Source organism: Babylonia areolata, chromosome 7 (genome assembly GCF_041734735.1).
Source record: "Babylonia areolata isolate BAREFJ2019XMU chromosome 7, ASM4173473v1, whole genome shotgun sequence".
NCBI lineage: Eukaryota > Metazoa > Mollusca > Gastropoda > Neogastropoda > Buccinidae > Babylonia > Babylonia areolata.
In genome coordinates, this window is record NC_134882.1 from 47286632 (window position 1) to 47303367 (window position 16736).

Here is a 16736-nt window from a genome sequence, read left to right on the forward strand (position 1 = left end):
TTCATGAAAATGTGCAACGCGATAACTAAAGTAATAAAACTGATGTTGACTGTGCAAGAAAAACTACGTGTCATTAACACTGGAATATAAGATAGTTAAACATGTGCACAGCACAGTCACTCAAAAACATTTATAAAGACAATGGTGCATTATAATAGCTTTATTAATGAAAAAAAAAAATTATGAAGACAATTATGCATCACATTAGCTTTATTAACAAAATAAAAGTAAAAAAAAAGAAAGCCAAAAAACATTCATGAAGACAATTACGCATTACAATTGGTTGAATGATAAAAAAAATAAAAAAATTGTGAAGGCAATTATGCATCACAATAGCTTTGTTAATACCCCCCCCCCCCAACTATTTATGAAGACATTTATGCATCACAATAGCTTTATTAATAAAAAGAACATTTATGAAGCCAATTATGTATTACAATAGCTTTATTGATAAAAAAAAAATATATATATAAAAACATTTATGAAAACAATTTTGCATCACAGTAGCTTTATTAATAATGAAAAAAAAAAATTACGAAGACAATTATATATTACAATAGCTTTATTGATAATAAAAACATTTATGAAGGCAATTATGCATCACAATAGCTTTATTATTATCATCATCATAATCATTGTCATTATTATCATCATCAGTAGTAGTAGTAGTAGTAGTAGCAGTATTATGATTGTTCCCTCAGGTGCAGAGACCCCAGTGATGGCCGCGCTGATCCCTGCCAATGCCGCGTCCCCCCGTGGACAGTTCCTGTCGGAGAAGAAAGTGGAGGTCTGGGGCTGAACTCCGTGCGTGTGTGTGTGTTTGTGTGTGTGCATGGGACGACTAGTCTTCATGTACTTCGCTGCTGTTCCGTCATCCTCCTCCCTAAACCCTCGCATTTTAACCCCCTCACCCCCCCCCCCCCATACCCCCCTCCTCCTCCCCAACCCCCCAAACCCCCCACCTCACCGCCAGATTTTTCAGGCAAGAGTTCAAATGGAAGGGTTGTAAGCCAGAAGAAATCGCATTTTATTTAGTGTTGACTCAAGAGTTTTTACATCTGGAAGAAAAGACGTTTTGTTTAGTGTTAGTTGGCTGATATATTTCTTACCCCCTCCCCTTTTTTTGTTTTCCATCTGCTTTACACTTGGAGTATTTAACTGCTTGAGTTAAATTTGAATAGATTATTTTACCCCTTCTTACTACCCCCCCTAAATCCCTACTTCTCCTTTTTACCTAACCCTTCCTCAACACCCAGGTCTGTTGTTACATTCATTACAATGTAAACCTTATCTTCATTCATATATACACTTGTACTGTACACTTACAAATATGCAGTTATGCATACTTACAACCATTCATTTAGACATATGTGTTACAGTGTGAACATCATGCACACATAGCCGTGTAATGTGCCAAATTTCCAAGAAGTGCTGTACCATTACACACTTTTTGCTCTTCAGCATGGGAAGCTCAGGAAGTGTTCTCACTGCTGGATTGGAACAAGTGATAAAGTTTGACTGCAGTGTTTCTCTTCACCTTTGTGTGAAGACTTTAATTTCAGCATCATGATCAATGCTCTTACACAGCAAGAATTATGTAAAGAAACTATTGTCTGAACGTGACAAATGTTACACAGTTTGGTTTCTGAGTGAATCGTAAAACAACCATCTAGCATTAAATTCAACATATTTCATGTTCATAACTGACAGATGTGTTGTTGTTGTTGTTGTTTTTTTTATTACATAGCCAATAGATTAAGTATTGGCTTTTTTTTTCTTCTTCAGGGTATACCGGTACATTTCTTGTCATATACATTTTTCAGCAGTGCTGTTTTTTTTGCTATTGTTCTGTGAACTGTTCTTGGCTGAAACCTTTACTGTTTCCCTTTTTTTATGTTGTGTATTTTATGAAGTATAAGTTTCCAGTTCAGGTGTGATATGCTGCTGCCATTATACATTTTATTTTTTTCAAACTGTAGCAACATTTTGAAGTTCATTTATTGTTAATTAAGTTAGAATGTGTTCATGCCTTTATGAAAGGAAAGTTTCATGCTAAGTGCTGATATTTTTTCCTTTTGCTTTGTTGCTTTGAATTGTAATGTGTGGATGATTTATGTATTTTTTAGCAGCATGAACATATCCATGTAAAGTTCAAAGTTTGTGTTTGTGTCAAATTTAAGTTGAAATTGTTGTAAAGTGAAGAAAAATACCATCTTCATGATGTGTATATTTATCAGGCCAAATTTTGCAATCATTTGCTGCTGCTTTTTTTGTTTTTTTTGTTTTTGTTGTTGTTGTTGTTGTCTTTCTTTATATTATTATTTAAAAGACAAAAACAAAAACAACAAAAAAACACAAGAATTTATGCAGTTAATTTCTCTGCTTTTTTTCAGGTGAATCTTGTTAGGAAAATCTTTTTAAGCTTGTATGTTTCTAAAAACTGAAAAACTTTTTGCTTTATTCGTTAAGACGCCTTGCATTTTTTCTATGGTTTATGACTGGAAACACATTCTGAATAAAGTTGCTCCATTTGTGGGTGCACTTTTTAATCTTTTGTTCAGAAGAGATTCAAACTGTTGATGAGTTGTTTACTCTTGGGCTGACCCTGTCCACCCATTTTTATGGGTTTTTTGGTCGCTGTTTTATGACATGTATCTTGTTTCCCTCTCCAAACCGATTTAAAACACATTGCAGTTATTTTTAATGAAGTTATCTGGTGGGTTTTACAAAAGTACCCACAGCTTTGTTGGTTTTTTTTGGGTTTTTTTTTGTTGTTGTTGTTGATAAAATTGATGATTTTGAAACTGCTGTTGTTCTGAAGGGTGTTATTCACCTTATTATTATTATCATTGTTTTATTAGGCATCTGTCTGTTTGGTCTGATTGTCATCCATTGCAGTCAGTCTTGTACAACTAATTATCAGTCCAGTGTAGTCAGTATATTATGGACTTATTGTTCATTGTCGTTGCATTCATTATTAATAAAACTATATTTTAAAAGCAGTGTTTTTAATAATGTTCTGAATGTTAGAACAAATTGAGCAGCCAAGATGTACTGGCAAAGAACATTTTCTGTATGGGAATTCCCAAACTCTGGTGCATGTATTTTCATGTCAGCAGCTAAGATGTACTGGCTAATAATCTTTTGTGTCTGGCAAATGAATTGGAATTCCTAACTTGGATGCATGTATTTTCCACAGTCATGCAAGCAGTGGAATATGGTTATCAGCGCTGGCAAGAGTCATTCAGTGTAAAACTGAATTCAGTATAACAACAAAACCAACAATGAAAGAAATGGATTCAGTATAACAACAAAACCAACACCAACAAAAGAATTCAGCATAAAAACAAAGCCAACAAAAACAAAAGAAACGAAAATGTGAGAAAAAAAACAAACAAGAGAGGCAGAGACTTCATAATACACATGATTTCTTCTAAACAGATAAGCTTACATAAATAAATAAATAAATAATAATTATAATATAAAAAAAGGTAGTAGTAATAATAATAAATAAATAAATAAATAAATAGACAACAATGATGATAAATAAGCATATAAATGTAAAACATGAAGACACGCATTCACACATACACCCACACATGCTTTTTTTTTTTTTCTCAAGGCCTGACTAAGCGCGTTGGGTCACGCTGCTGGTCAGGCATCTGCTTGGCAGATGTGGTGTAGCGTATATGGATTTGTCCGAACGCAGTGACGCCTCCTTCAGCTACTGAAACTGAAACTGAAATTTCTTCTAAATCATTCAGTTTCAAAAAGAAAAGGAAGACTCCTGCATCCCTCCTGACTGTATATGGGACTGGAACTTGTGCACACTCGCTTCCCAGTCAGGTATATCACAAGGCAGGTATGATATCACAAGGACACCACTCCACATAACGGCTAATATTGGGCTGGTTTTATAAGCTTTTTTTCTAATCAGGGGAGGAGAAGGAACATTTCAAACTATTTTTGATACAAGTGCACAGCATGGTCAGAAAGAATCTAATCACATTCAGTTTTTAGAGTGTATTTCTTTGTAAGCTATAGTATAGGTATATAACAGTAGAATAATAGCACGGATCAACTTGTGATATTCTGATTGTCAGAACACATGGATACCATGAAAACCTGTGTTTTTGGAGTGATTTCTTTCTTCCTCTCTGCCGCCTGGGCTGGTTTTATGATGAAGGGTGTGGGAGGGGAGGGGAGGGGAGGGGCAGGGAGACAGGAGGCAGGGTTTTGTTCTTGATTAGTCTTCTTGTGTGGGAGGCATTCATCATGAGTTCACACACACACACACACATGGTCACACACATGCCTCCTCAACCACCCCCCTCCTTCCCTACTCCCCTACCAACATCCACACTCATTCACAAGCACACACACCTGATGCTGAAGACACCAAAAGCCAGCAAATGTCAGTTTATTCTGTGCTTCATTATGACCCTGCACTCTTCAGACACTTGAGACAAGATGAAATCAGATCATGGTTACTGCATAGCAAGCCACAAAGACCGCCGCCTACCCAAGCCGCAAAACTTTTTAATTTGAACTTCACAGCACTAGAATTTAAACTTCCATCGCCAGGCTGACAAGCACACACATGACAACACTGCTTAGTATCATAAAACAGATTAAAACAATCAAAAGGTATTGTTCAAGTAGAGGATTAGTCCAGGAACAGGATAATTAGTCCAGCTGGGGGGGAAAAGCAATGACACACCTTGTTTCTGTTCATTTGAAATCTCTTTGCATTTCACCTCATATTGTATTGTAAATCTCTTTTATTGTGTTGTACTGTTCTGTTCTGTACTGTACTGCACTGTGTAACTTCTTGTCACAGCAGATTTCTCTGTATGAAATACAGGCTGCTTTCCCTTGACAGCATGCTAGTGTATTTGTATCACTATGATAGTTTAGCCAGGTATATACAACCCTTTTGTTGCCATGGGTTCTTTTACATGCACTAAGTGCATGCTGTTCACAGGACCTTTTTTTTTCTTCTTCATCTTCTTTTGTTGTTCTCTTATCTGAATGACTAGCTTCCTGACCACCATTCAGATCAAGTGGAGGGGGAGAAAATTCTGAGAGTGGGGATTGATCCCATACCCTAAGGTTCTCTTGCTTCCTAGGCAGACACGTTGCCACTGGGCCACCTGTCCACATTTCATCATACCTACCCTGGGTGGCTCAAGCTATACACACCATGAACTTCATCATCAGTGCAATAATAAACATTATCCAGTACAATAATTGGATTGGCTATAGATACACATCACAAACTTTATCATCAGTGCAGTTTAATATTTTTATGTAACACTATAACGTGATACAAGTAGAAGCAAGCTCAAAACGCTTTATGAATCCAACACTTAAGAATATTCAATTAGGTACAAAAAGATGAAATAGCAATATATGAAAGGTTCCTAAAAACACACTCATAAAAAGTAATAAGAGCGTTTCAGTTTCAGTTAAGGAGGCGTCACTGCGTTTGGGCAAATCCCTATACGCTACACCACATCTGCCAAGCAGATGCCTGACCAGCAGTGTAACCCAACGCATTTAGTCAGGCCTTGAGAAAAAAAGGTAAATAAATAATAGATAAATACATAAAAAAAACAACTAATAATAATAATAATAATATGTATAAGGCGCAAAAACTTGATAAAGTCAACTATAAGCGTACAAAAAAAGGCAATAATTACAGTTAATGTTTGTTTTTTTCTTTACAAACAATATCCAGTACAACACTGATAAACCACAGAAAGTACAATTCATTAATAATTATCTATGAAAAATTCAAAAATGTTGAAAAAACATCACCACCAGGTAAAATGAAATATCACCCACATCACATAAGGGTTAACAATAAACAATGAAGGGTTTCTCTCACTAACTACAGGTGCTGAAAAATGATAAGTGCTCTCTCCCAATTCAGTAATCTTTTCAGGTATAGACAGTGAAGACTGTTGTCATGTGATTTCTGCGATTCCATTCACAGCGCCTTTGCGATTGTGTGTGTGTGTGTGTGTGTGTGTGTGTGTGTGTGTGCGTGTGTGTGTGTGCATGCGTTCAAGTGTGTATAATTGTGTGTGTGTGTGTGCGCGCGAGCGCATGCTAGTGCAAGTGTGTGTGTTTGCGTCTGTCCTTGACTGTGTATGTGTGTCTCTGTCTGTGTGCTGAACTTAGATTGTGTTTGAACTTTATAATGTAGAAATTAGATTGTTTCCTATAAACTCCTACCTATAGTGTCTGTTCACGTAGCTCTACCTACCCCAACATCCTGTCTTTTCAGCCAACACCAAATCTGGCTTTAACACAGAAAAAAAGTATTTCCACACATTCTGAATATACTGACAATGCAGTTCTGCGTAGGGCACAAAAGTAAATGCGACATCAATCTGATAGATGTCCCCCAAAAAGTGAACCGCTTTTTGACAAGAATTTTCTCAGTGATAGAGAAACCGAATTCATTAAAAAATTTTACACAGTAACCTTAGGGTATGATTAACAAGTCTGCGAAATATCTAAAAGTTCGGACGCAAATTATGCGAGTATTGTCATATTCAAAACAGCATGTCAAAAAATCCAATATCAGAGCTGTGCAATGTGACCTTCATCATGTTCTTGCCAGCTGCTGGTGTCTGTCAATCAGTGTCAGTCTAAAAATAGCCTGTCTGGGTGTCAAGCCTTTTTTTTCTTTTTTCTTTTTTTTTTTTTTTTTTTCTTTTTCCGTCTGTGTCCAAAATCAGTTCTGTTCAAAGTTTCAGTTTGGAAGGATCAACCATGCCTTTGAGTGACAGTGATAAGGTTACCATTGAAAACTGTTTAAAGGAGAAAGACTGGGGTGGAAGAAGGAATTTCCAGGCAAGGGGTGGAGTCATGTCACTGTAAACAGACATCGCTAAAATACGCACTACAGCGTCAGTAGCACGTAAAATTGGCAGTGGGAGACCCAAGACTGCATGTTCGGAGGAGAACAAGGACCGTGTTGAGGAACTGATTCAATCCTTGGAGGAGAACCCAGGGACCTATAAATCTCTTAGAGAAGATGCAAGCGATTTACAAGTGAGCAAGTCTTCTGTGCAAAGAATGGCGAAAGAATTTTACGAGCTATTGACCCTGTAGTGCGTGTTTTAGCGATACGTCTATTTACAGTGACATGACAGGGGAACTCTGGAAAGTGTTTTAAAGAAGCATCGAATGTTCAGAAAGTGCACAAAAAGCAAAAGCAGAAAGTCAGGTTGACAAGAAGACAACCAAAAGGATAGAGACAGCCAGGAGTACCGAGACTATGCTAGATCCCGGAACCAAGCAAGAAAAGCCCAGAGAAACTTAGGAAAAAAACAACAACTGTTGCAGCCCACTCAAAGAAGAATCCAAGACCCTTCTGGTCTTACGTCAAAAGCAAGACAACAACTAAGTGTGGTGTTGCAGGTCTAAGAAGAGAGGATGGATCACAGACTTCAATTGACAGTGAAAAGCAGAACTGCTGAATGACTTCTTCAAGAGCGTCTTCACTGCTGAAAAGGATGACAAGCTGCCTAACAATCCCACTATACCTACATCAGCGAACTAAAGGATATTAAAATATCAGTAGAAAAGGTCCAGAAACTCCTGAGTGAGCTTCGCACAGACAAATCTCCAGGTCTAGACAGGCTACATCCTCTGATTTTGGCGGGCAGCAGATGTGTTGGCACAACCTAGCTGTACACTCTTCTCTTCAACAGGTCACTGAGCGAAGGAGAGATTTCTAATGATTGGCGTCACGCAAACGTCACACCCATCTTCAAGAAAGGAAGTACACTCTCCGCCAATAACTAACGCCCTGTTAGTTTGACCTGTATCTTCGGGAAGGTAATGGAGAAGATATTGAGAGCAGAGCTGATTCGACATTGGAGAACAAACTGATCAGTGACAAACAACACGGCTCTGTGAGTGGGCGCTCATGTATCACACAGCTGCTTGATGTGCTAGTCTTTTGGATGAAGACTGGATGAAGAAATTTTTGTGGATTTAAGATACATGGACTTCCAAAAAGCCTTTGATAGTGTCCCTCGCTGTAGACTTATCTCCAAGATCAAAGCATATGGTGTGAACGGCCAGGTGCTCCAATGGACTGAAGAATTCCTGAGAGACAGGAAGCAGAGAGTGGTGATTTGTGACGCACAATCAAGACCAGCTAGCGTGACTAGTTAAATCCCTCAAGGGAACGTGCTGGGCCCAGTCTTATTTGTTATGTACATCAATGATTTGCCCAGTTGTATACACAGCAATGTTTGCCTTTTTGCAGACGACACAAAACTGTTCTCCAGGGGTGGCGATCATGAGGCCATACATATATTACAGGGAGATCTAAACAGATTACAGAACTGGTCAGAGCAGTGGCTCCTTTGCTTTCACCCAGAGAAATGTCACGTCCTGAAACTGGGGAGAAATAAGTCAGGAGGCAGTGTCCCAAATGAGAGGGAAGAACACTGATGGCGAACCTAGCTCTGTCAGCCTAATAGAGAGTGAAGTGGTGAAAGACCTCGATGTCTACACAGACAACAAGCTCTCCTTCAAAAACCACGTGGCTCAAGCAACGTCAAAAGCCAATAGGACGTTAGAAGTGACAAGAAGAACTTTCGACCACCTGTGAAAAGAGACATTCGTCCAGTTGTACAAATCTCTAGTCAGACCTGTGCTGGAATAAGGACACAGTCTGGCAGCCTCACCATAAAATTTTGTGTGCTGAAATAGAGAATGTCCAACGCAGAGCAACAAAACTCTTGTCCTTTCTCAAAGACAAACCATACCCAGAACGTCTAGCTGCCCTCCGCCTCCCCAGTCTCGAGCACCGACGCACCCGTGGTGATAAATACCTATACAAATAATCCATGGCGTTTACAAAGTAGGAAATCCAGAATTTCAACTACTGGAAGGTGAAAAGTGAAAAAGGGGCACAACCGCTTGCTTATCAGAAGTAACTACTTTGAAGAACGTGTCGTCAACACCTGGAATAACCTTCCAGACCATGCAGTTACAGCACCAACAGACAACACCTTTATGACCTGACTGGATGCCCGCTGGGCAAACATACCGACATCACATAATCCTGCTTGCTATGAACAGACAGGATAGTAAGACCTGTACCGCCACGCATGCAAAAAGTAATTCAAATCCTGACGGTGAACAGGCCTTAAACAAGGCCTCAAGCAACACCATTTCAAGTTCATTATCAGCACGTTCATCGCATAGCATCGACTGTTCGCGGTAACTTGGACTATGCTTATCATTGAAAGGAAGCAAAATAAGCCACTGATTTTTATTTTTATTTTTTTATTTTTTTATAATCTATTTATAAACGATTTCTGCATTGGCCAAAATTATTGTACCTATTGCTTACATTTCCATGGTTTGTGGGACAAAAAAACAGAAAAAAGCAAGATGGTAGCGCGTTAGTTTTGTGACTGAATCCGCATCAAATTCGAGTAAAATAACGTACAAAATAAAAGTCAAAATCCACTAAAAATGGGTTACAATTCCTGCTAATGGTAATATCGTTTTATACAGGCACAAAATTGCCGGTAATATAGGTGCAATAATTTAGGATGCTAAAATTGGACTTCACTTATCTATAATGAAATAGTGCTAACTGATGTGGGCTGCTTGAGATAGATTTGCTCGTTTCCTGCACTCAGTCAACTTTCAGTTCGACAAACGCCCGTTTCTGATGGTGAGCAAAAAAATTGTTCGAATCGTAATATGTTTTACATGCACTGGTAGCCTCCTCCCCAGGTCCCCAGCCCCCGCCTCTGATGTTTGCGGATGGTTTTTTGTTGTTGTTTTTATTGTAGTTGTTCAGTCAAGAGCACACGTCAGCCATGAAGGCTTTTCTTCTTCTTCCTCTTCTTCCATTTAACGACCAACATCAGTATGTTCATGAAAAAAGTCGTGTTGTGGGAGGTTGCAGTTAGATAGCTGAGTTACCAAGAGATAATATGTGCTATTAACTGATAGGGGAGATGGAGCGCAGTCCACTGGTGTGTTCGCATCTTCAGCAAGGCCAATCCGCCTACCGTATTGGTCCCCGGGAATACACCGGACCAGCACAGTTCTAGCCTTCTACGACACTACTTACCAGAGGCTTTGCCTCTTGTTAACTGAATAATGTTTTAACTTATCAGCATACCATCGTGATGGATTCACATTTTTCAAGTCTGAAGTAAAAAAAACAAACACTGCATATAAAACAAGACCTGCCAGAATACACTTACTGTGCTTAGTACTTCCACTTTTGAATATACCCCCACCCACCTACGTTGCCCTCCAGAATACATATCCCTGCAACCCCCCCTCCCCCGCACACACACACACACACACACACACACACACACACACACACACACACACTCACATACAGGGTCACACCCTGTACGTCCCCCTCCCTTGCCATATTAAGGCAATAATCAATGTATCCAATGATGATGATTATGACCCGCAATTGAGTCCTGTGTATTCATACACTTGTATTGTTTGACGAAAAAAACGAGCATTAAAGATATGCTTGTTAAAAAGAAAAGAAAAGAAAAAAGAAAAAAAAAAAAAGAAAAGAAAACGTACAAAAATAGAAAGTGCACAATAAACTTATCATTATCACAAGTGTTTTCTTTATCAGTATCATCAAATCTATTTCCAATCCATATGTAACTGAATGTAGGCTGGATTTTTTTTTTTTTTTTTTCATCGCTGTTCACATAAATATCTTCAGCAAGCAACGTGCAATATTCATGATAATGATATGATTATTTCCTCACAAGAGCGTCGAAATAAAAAATATATTACTCAAAAAACAAAACAAAAAACCTCCACGTGTACTAAAGGTTAGAAGGTTCCATATAATTCTTAACTCAGGATGTTATTTCTTTGAATTCTGGCGATTTCCTTTCCATGTTCTTGCATTTTACCGCAGTTCAAAAGTACGCATAAAACTTTGCCAGACGTGTGACCTATACAAATAGTTTGTTCGAGTTGAATTGTATCTCGACAGTAACTAGCTGAGTGTCACTGGTAAAACAGTTTTATGTTGCATTTCGCCGATTTCATTTTATTTAGGAGCTCATCTTCCCTCCTCATCACTCGAACTAAACATAATGCACATACACACATAAACAATAAATATTTATCTAAGTGAAAAATAATAACGGGGGAGGCAGATTTCTTTGTCAACGCTCAAACCCCTGTATGCTCTCTCTGTCCATGCGCGAACTGACGCAGCTTCTCAATATCTTTTTTGGAGATTTTTATCCAACCGATAAACCGCTCGCCATTTTCTCCATAGTAGCCTACCAACAGACGACACAAACTGCTACCTTGTAAACACCAGAATGTTCTTTAAAGGTCCTTCTGACAAACGGGGTAACCGTTGTAACTTTCGCAGTAAAGGTCGTGCATTCCTCCATCAGTCCCTCTTATTCCGACACAGAACTCTCCAGGTCTCTGGTCTGGTTGTGAACGACCCCACAGAGGGCTGTCAGAGGCCACGGCAGTGCCGTCAAACCACACGTACGTCTGTTGGTCTGCAAGACTGTCCACAGCAAGGTGCGTCCACATATTTTCGCCAGCTGCACACACACACACACACACACACACACACACACACACACACGCACACACCACACACACACACACACACACACAGGCAATGAGATTTTTTTTTAAATTCAAGTTTTCAACTCTCTCTCTCTCTCTCTCTCTCTCTCTCTCTCTCTCTCTCTCAGAATATGTCTGCCTGTATCACAGTGCCAGACCAGTCCAAATGAATAGTTCGTATTTCAATGTACCTTCCACCACCCTCACCCCTGTTTTATTTTTCCATCCATTCTCTCTCCTGTAGCAATTTTCAAGACCTGACCAGTGCACTGGATTTTTGCACAGGTCGAGCATCTGCCCCTACCCCACCCCCACCCCATCTTCTCCACCCCTCCTTTTTTCTTTCTTTCTTTAAAGCAGAATAGGTGTAGCATAGAATCAGACCGCACGCTGTCACCCCTCCTTGGAACTGAAATACCGGCATTTTTTTAACACTGCCAAGAAAGTTTTTTTTTTCTTTTTTTTTTTCTTTTTCTTTTTTTTTCTTTTTCTTTTTATTTTATTTTTTTTTTTTTTTTTTGTAGCGTATTTGCGAAACTGCTTGAAAGTAATTGCTTTTTTTCCCTTCAACACTTTTAGCTGTTTGGGGGGAGGTTGTTCTTTTTTGTTGTTCTTTTGTCTTCTTTTTCTGTCTTTTTACAATTTCATAATAGCCCCTTGGGACAAAATTAACTGATAAAAATCTGCCATGACAGTCACACGCAACATAGCCAAAGTTCCAACCGTTTTCTGTGGTGAAGTCGCGAACACAGAGAAGCTCTTCCAGCGTCTTGACCACAGGCAGGTGACCGTTGTCCAGCTGAGCGCAGAGCTGTTTGGCCTGGTCATACAGCATCAGTGTGGGGACAAACCTCAAACAGCGGCCACACCTCAGAGTGTAACCGTTGTCAGGAACTGCACACACCATTCATTGCCCAGTTGGGTATCATCCCGATTCGCTGAGTCCTGATTCGCTTACCATCGAATAGACCGTTGGAGAGTTCCGAGCTAAAATGACTCATACAGGCGCGTCACATGATCTGTGCTCTCGAAGTTTATTGGCTCTCCGAAGTTTCGAGCAACAAAGGAGATCGAGAGAGGCAGAACGTGCGAAACAGCACGCTTCTTTTTCGAATTTTTGCTCTTTTTTGTGTGTGTGCATACGATGGTACTTCACTGACTGGAGTTTGGCTGCAGCAATGTAGGTGTCAATTGAAGAAATGGAGGACAGCACATGTTTGCTGCTTTTGTCTGTGTCGATCGCCTTTGCTGCTCGAATTTCGAGTAAAAGTTAGATGCATATGCGCAAGATCCAAGATGGCCGCGGAATTCTCCAGCGGTCTATTGCTGATCCCGGTTCATCTAATCCCAGTTTGCCTGTGTACCCAAGTGCTTTGCGTCTGTGCGTACATACACGTTTATGCGCGCGCGCGCGCGCGCGCGCGCGTGTGTGTGTGTGTGTGTGTGTGTGTGTGTGTGTGTGTGTGTAGGCAATCCTGAAACCGAATTGTACAACAACAAAAACAGGAGAGCCAAGGCCTTCAAGACTCACTTGTGATAAAAAAAAATAATAATAATAATAAAAATTAAAAAAAAAATTCTATTCGTTAAAATGTGTTATGTATTTGTTATTATAAAACTTCGGGTTAAAGAAAAAAGAAAAAAAAAAGTCCTGACGGCAGATTCGAACCCCGTGTGTTCGGGTGGAAGAAACGGTCTTACCCAATACACTGTCGTGGCTACTTAATTGACGTTAAAAAATTTAACATTTAAACATACTTTTTTAAAGGGCGATAAATCGATTGCGGTATTCGCAGTGAGAACGCTGTTTAAATCATATTATTCTGGTGTATCTTGGGCATTCAAAAAATCTTTAAGGGCAATTAAAAATTCTTTTTAAGTCTGCGGTAAAGGAGACGTGGCTATCGCCGCAATCACACTGCAACATTTAGAAGTTTAGTTGCACCTGGTACGACACAGTCGATTCAATTTCTCTTTTATGTTCATTCTAGTTTTATAGTTTTAAAGTTGATACGAAAATTGAGTATTTTGTTAAGCTAATAACATGTAGAGCCAAGTACAAGTACTTCTAAACGTCGTATGAAGTGAAAAGGACTTCATTTTGAGAAAAGTCAAAACTGGAAATTTTTACGTTTCATCAAGGGTATTAACTCTCATGGTTTATTATTTTTAATTGTGAATTCCGACTGATTTTGTGGATATTTTTATGTCAGTTTGGGGCATAATCCAGTAAGTGATGAGGCGTTCACAAATCTTTCTCTGAATAAATATTTAACGGTCTCCTTCTCCAACTTTCCATCATGATCACATGTTATTGTGTATTGTCGATTGAATATAGGATTGAACAGGCAGGTCAGCAACTTGAAACAAAATGGCGTCCTTCGCGTTCGCGAAGAATAATGAGCACGCGCTTTGAATGTGTATAAATATGTGTACGCAGTTGATTTATGCCCATGACATTCAGGGCTCAGCCAATAGATCTATAAAGTCCACTCGTAGTATTGATTTTAGTATTTTCCGAAAAAGACCACTTGGGCGAATGAACATAGTGAAATCCCTGTACACTGAGAGTTAAACATACAAGCTTTTTATGTATTGAGTATAATTTCAAAATGTAATGTTTAAGATGAGGAAGATCAGTTTAAAGCAAATTAACCCCCCTAGCCTTAATTACAGATTAATTACCCTTTTTACTATCCGCAGCAAAGACTTGCACGAGAAATATAACTTCCATGCTTAGGAAAATAAGTTCCTGTTTGAACAAAAAATGATTAAAAAAAAATGACTGCTCTTGTTGTTATGTCAGAATATCAGATTAAATTGCCAAGTTCAGAGAATAAAAAAAAATATAAATATAACAGTAAATTCAGTTTCCATAAAATTTGGCTTCTTTTTTAATTTTTATTGTGCCCATCCCAGAGGTGCAATATTGATTTAAACAAGATAACTGGAAAGAACTGAATTTTTCCTATTTTTATGCCAAATGTGGTGTTAACTGACAAAGTATTTGCAGAGAAAATGGCAATGTTAAAGTTTACCACGGACACACACACACACACACACAGACAACCGAACACCGGGTTAAAACATAGACTCACTTTGTTTACACAAGTGAGTCAATGATAAGAAATACAAAACATTTGCTCAGAAGTCACAAACCTAAATGCATTCAAAATATTTGGCCTTGTCTTATGACCGGTTGAGAATTAAATTTGTTCGTGGTTCGTGATGATTGTGTGTGTGTGTATGACAGAGACAGATACAGAGATGGGGAGGTTAAATTGGCAATGCGGTAGGCGCGAAACCGGACCGAGTCAAATTCGAGTCTCAGGAGACCACTGAGGGTGATGGCATGATCAAGTAGTAGGCGAAGCGGGAATAGGTGAATCGGACCTGCTCCCCCAGTTGGCTGCAAGATAGGTGCACATAACAGAGTCAAATCCGTAGGGAGTGTAGAGGAAGGAATGCATACAAAGTACTGTTTTCATGAAACCGACGATCACACTTGGCTTCGATTCATCAAAAGCATGTTAACTGAAACAGGTCTTCATGTATGGAATAGTCAAATGAAGTGACTCTGAGTGTGAACAGACTGAAATATGTAATATAGAGTAAACTTGAAAGAAAAAGCATCAGCTTGGAAACATAAGAAAACAGAAACAAAATCTGTTCAATCTTTTTATATGAAATATGGACAGAATAAAGATTGAAGATTAAGAATTTAACTGGTTATATGGTGATCATGACTAAGCATTTACGCTCTACTTAGCTATAATAGATGAACTGAAGCACTCGCGCGTGTGTCCGTGTGTGTGTGTGTGTGTGTGTGTGTGTGTGTGTGTGTGCCCTTTACAATCTTTGATACAACTTGAAGCATGGTTTGATCTGGTCTCACCCCCACCCCTCCTCCCCATCTCTTCCCTCCGTCCCTGTCCCAGTCAGACCACCACGCCAACCATACACACACCACCACGCCAACCATAATACACAGACCACTACGCCAAACGTGTACAGACCACCACGCCAACCATACACACACCACCACGCCAACCATAATACACAGACCACTACGCCAAACGTACACAGACCACCACGCCAACCATACACACACCACCACGCCAACCATAATACACAGACCACTACGCCAAACGTACACAGACCACCACGCCAACCATACACACACCACCACGCCAACCATAATACACAGACCACTACGCCAAACGTACACAGACCACCACGCCAACCATACACACACCACCACGCCAACCATAATACACAGACCACTACGCCAAACGTACACAGACCACCACGCCAACCATACACACACCACCACGCCAACCATAATACACAGACCACTACGCCAAACGTACACAGACCACCACGCCAACCATACACACACCACCACGCCAACCAAATACACAGACCACTACGCCAAACGTACACAGACCACCAGGCAGGCCAACGTAGCTCCGTGCCCCTAATGAAGTCTGCAGACTGTCTGTGGGATCGGGCAGCTGTCCGAAAAGCGAGCAACTCCCCAGTGAATCATTACCCCCAGGGTGAAACGTGAACATGGCACACCCTTCAACATCCACGCAGTGCCGGCCACAGTCTATTTCAGAATGTGCAGAGACTTCGGCCATTGCATCTTGGCTTACAATCACGTTGTTCAAAGCCGGAAGCACGTGGAATGATTTTGGTGCATAGATTTTGGGGCACAGAGCCGACAGACATGCTGCAAGAACGCCAACGAGGAGAAAGATCACCTGGGCTTGCATCTTTGAAAAATTCTTAACTGATGCACCTGATGCACACGCAAAAAAAAACAAAAAAAAAAAAAAAAAAAACCAAACAAACAACAACAACAACAAAAAGAGAGATCCTTGTCCGACTTTTGTGTAGAACACTGCAGCAAGAAAATATCCTTCGTCTGATAGTTTGGTATGAAACGCTCCAGGCAAAAAAGAATTCCTTGATACTTTGGTGCAAATCGCTCCAGTTCTTTGCAGCAGAAGCTCATAATACCTGTCACTTCAACAGGAGGTCATTTGTCTCCGAGTATTTCTGTACATTATTTTCACTTCACAACTACCCTGGAGCTTCTT

At 39.7% G+C, this 16736-nt stretch overlaps 2 protein-coding genes across 2 annotated transcripts in view; one reads left to right on the top strand and one right to left on the bottom strand.

Annotated features, from left to right (window-relative positions):
- Nucleotides 1-2549, top strand: part of LOC143284084 (carbonyl reductase [NADPH] 1-like) — an 18231-nt gene extending 15682 nt beyond the window's left edge. Inside the window, exon 8 of the mRNA XM_076590719.1 lies at nucleotides 702-2549. Within this exon, the coding sequence (XP_076446834.1) occupies nucleotides 702-799 (98 nt within the window). The 3' untranslated portion in view covers nucleotides 800-2549. The remainder of the gene's footprint in view (nucleotides 1-701) is intronic.
- An 8824-nt stretch (nucleotides 2550-11373) lies between these two features.
- Nucleotides 11374-14365, bottom strand: LOC143283857 (alpha-N-acetylgalactosamine-specific lectin-like). The gene is made up of 3 exons (XM_076590235.1): nucleotides 14317-14365; nucleotides 12333-12525; nucleotides 11374-11566 (listed from the first exon to the last, which is right to left on the bottom strand). The coding sequence occupies exons 1-3, from the start codon at nucleotides 14363-14365 to the stop codon at nucleotides 11374-11376; spliced, it is 435 nt and encodes a 144-aa protein (XP_076446350.1).
- Between the last annotated feature and the right edge of the window lie 2371 nt (nucleotides 14366-16736).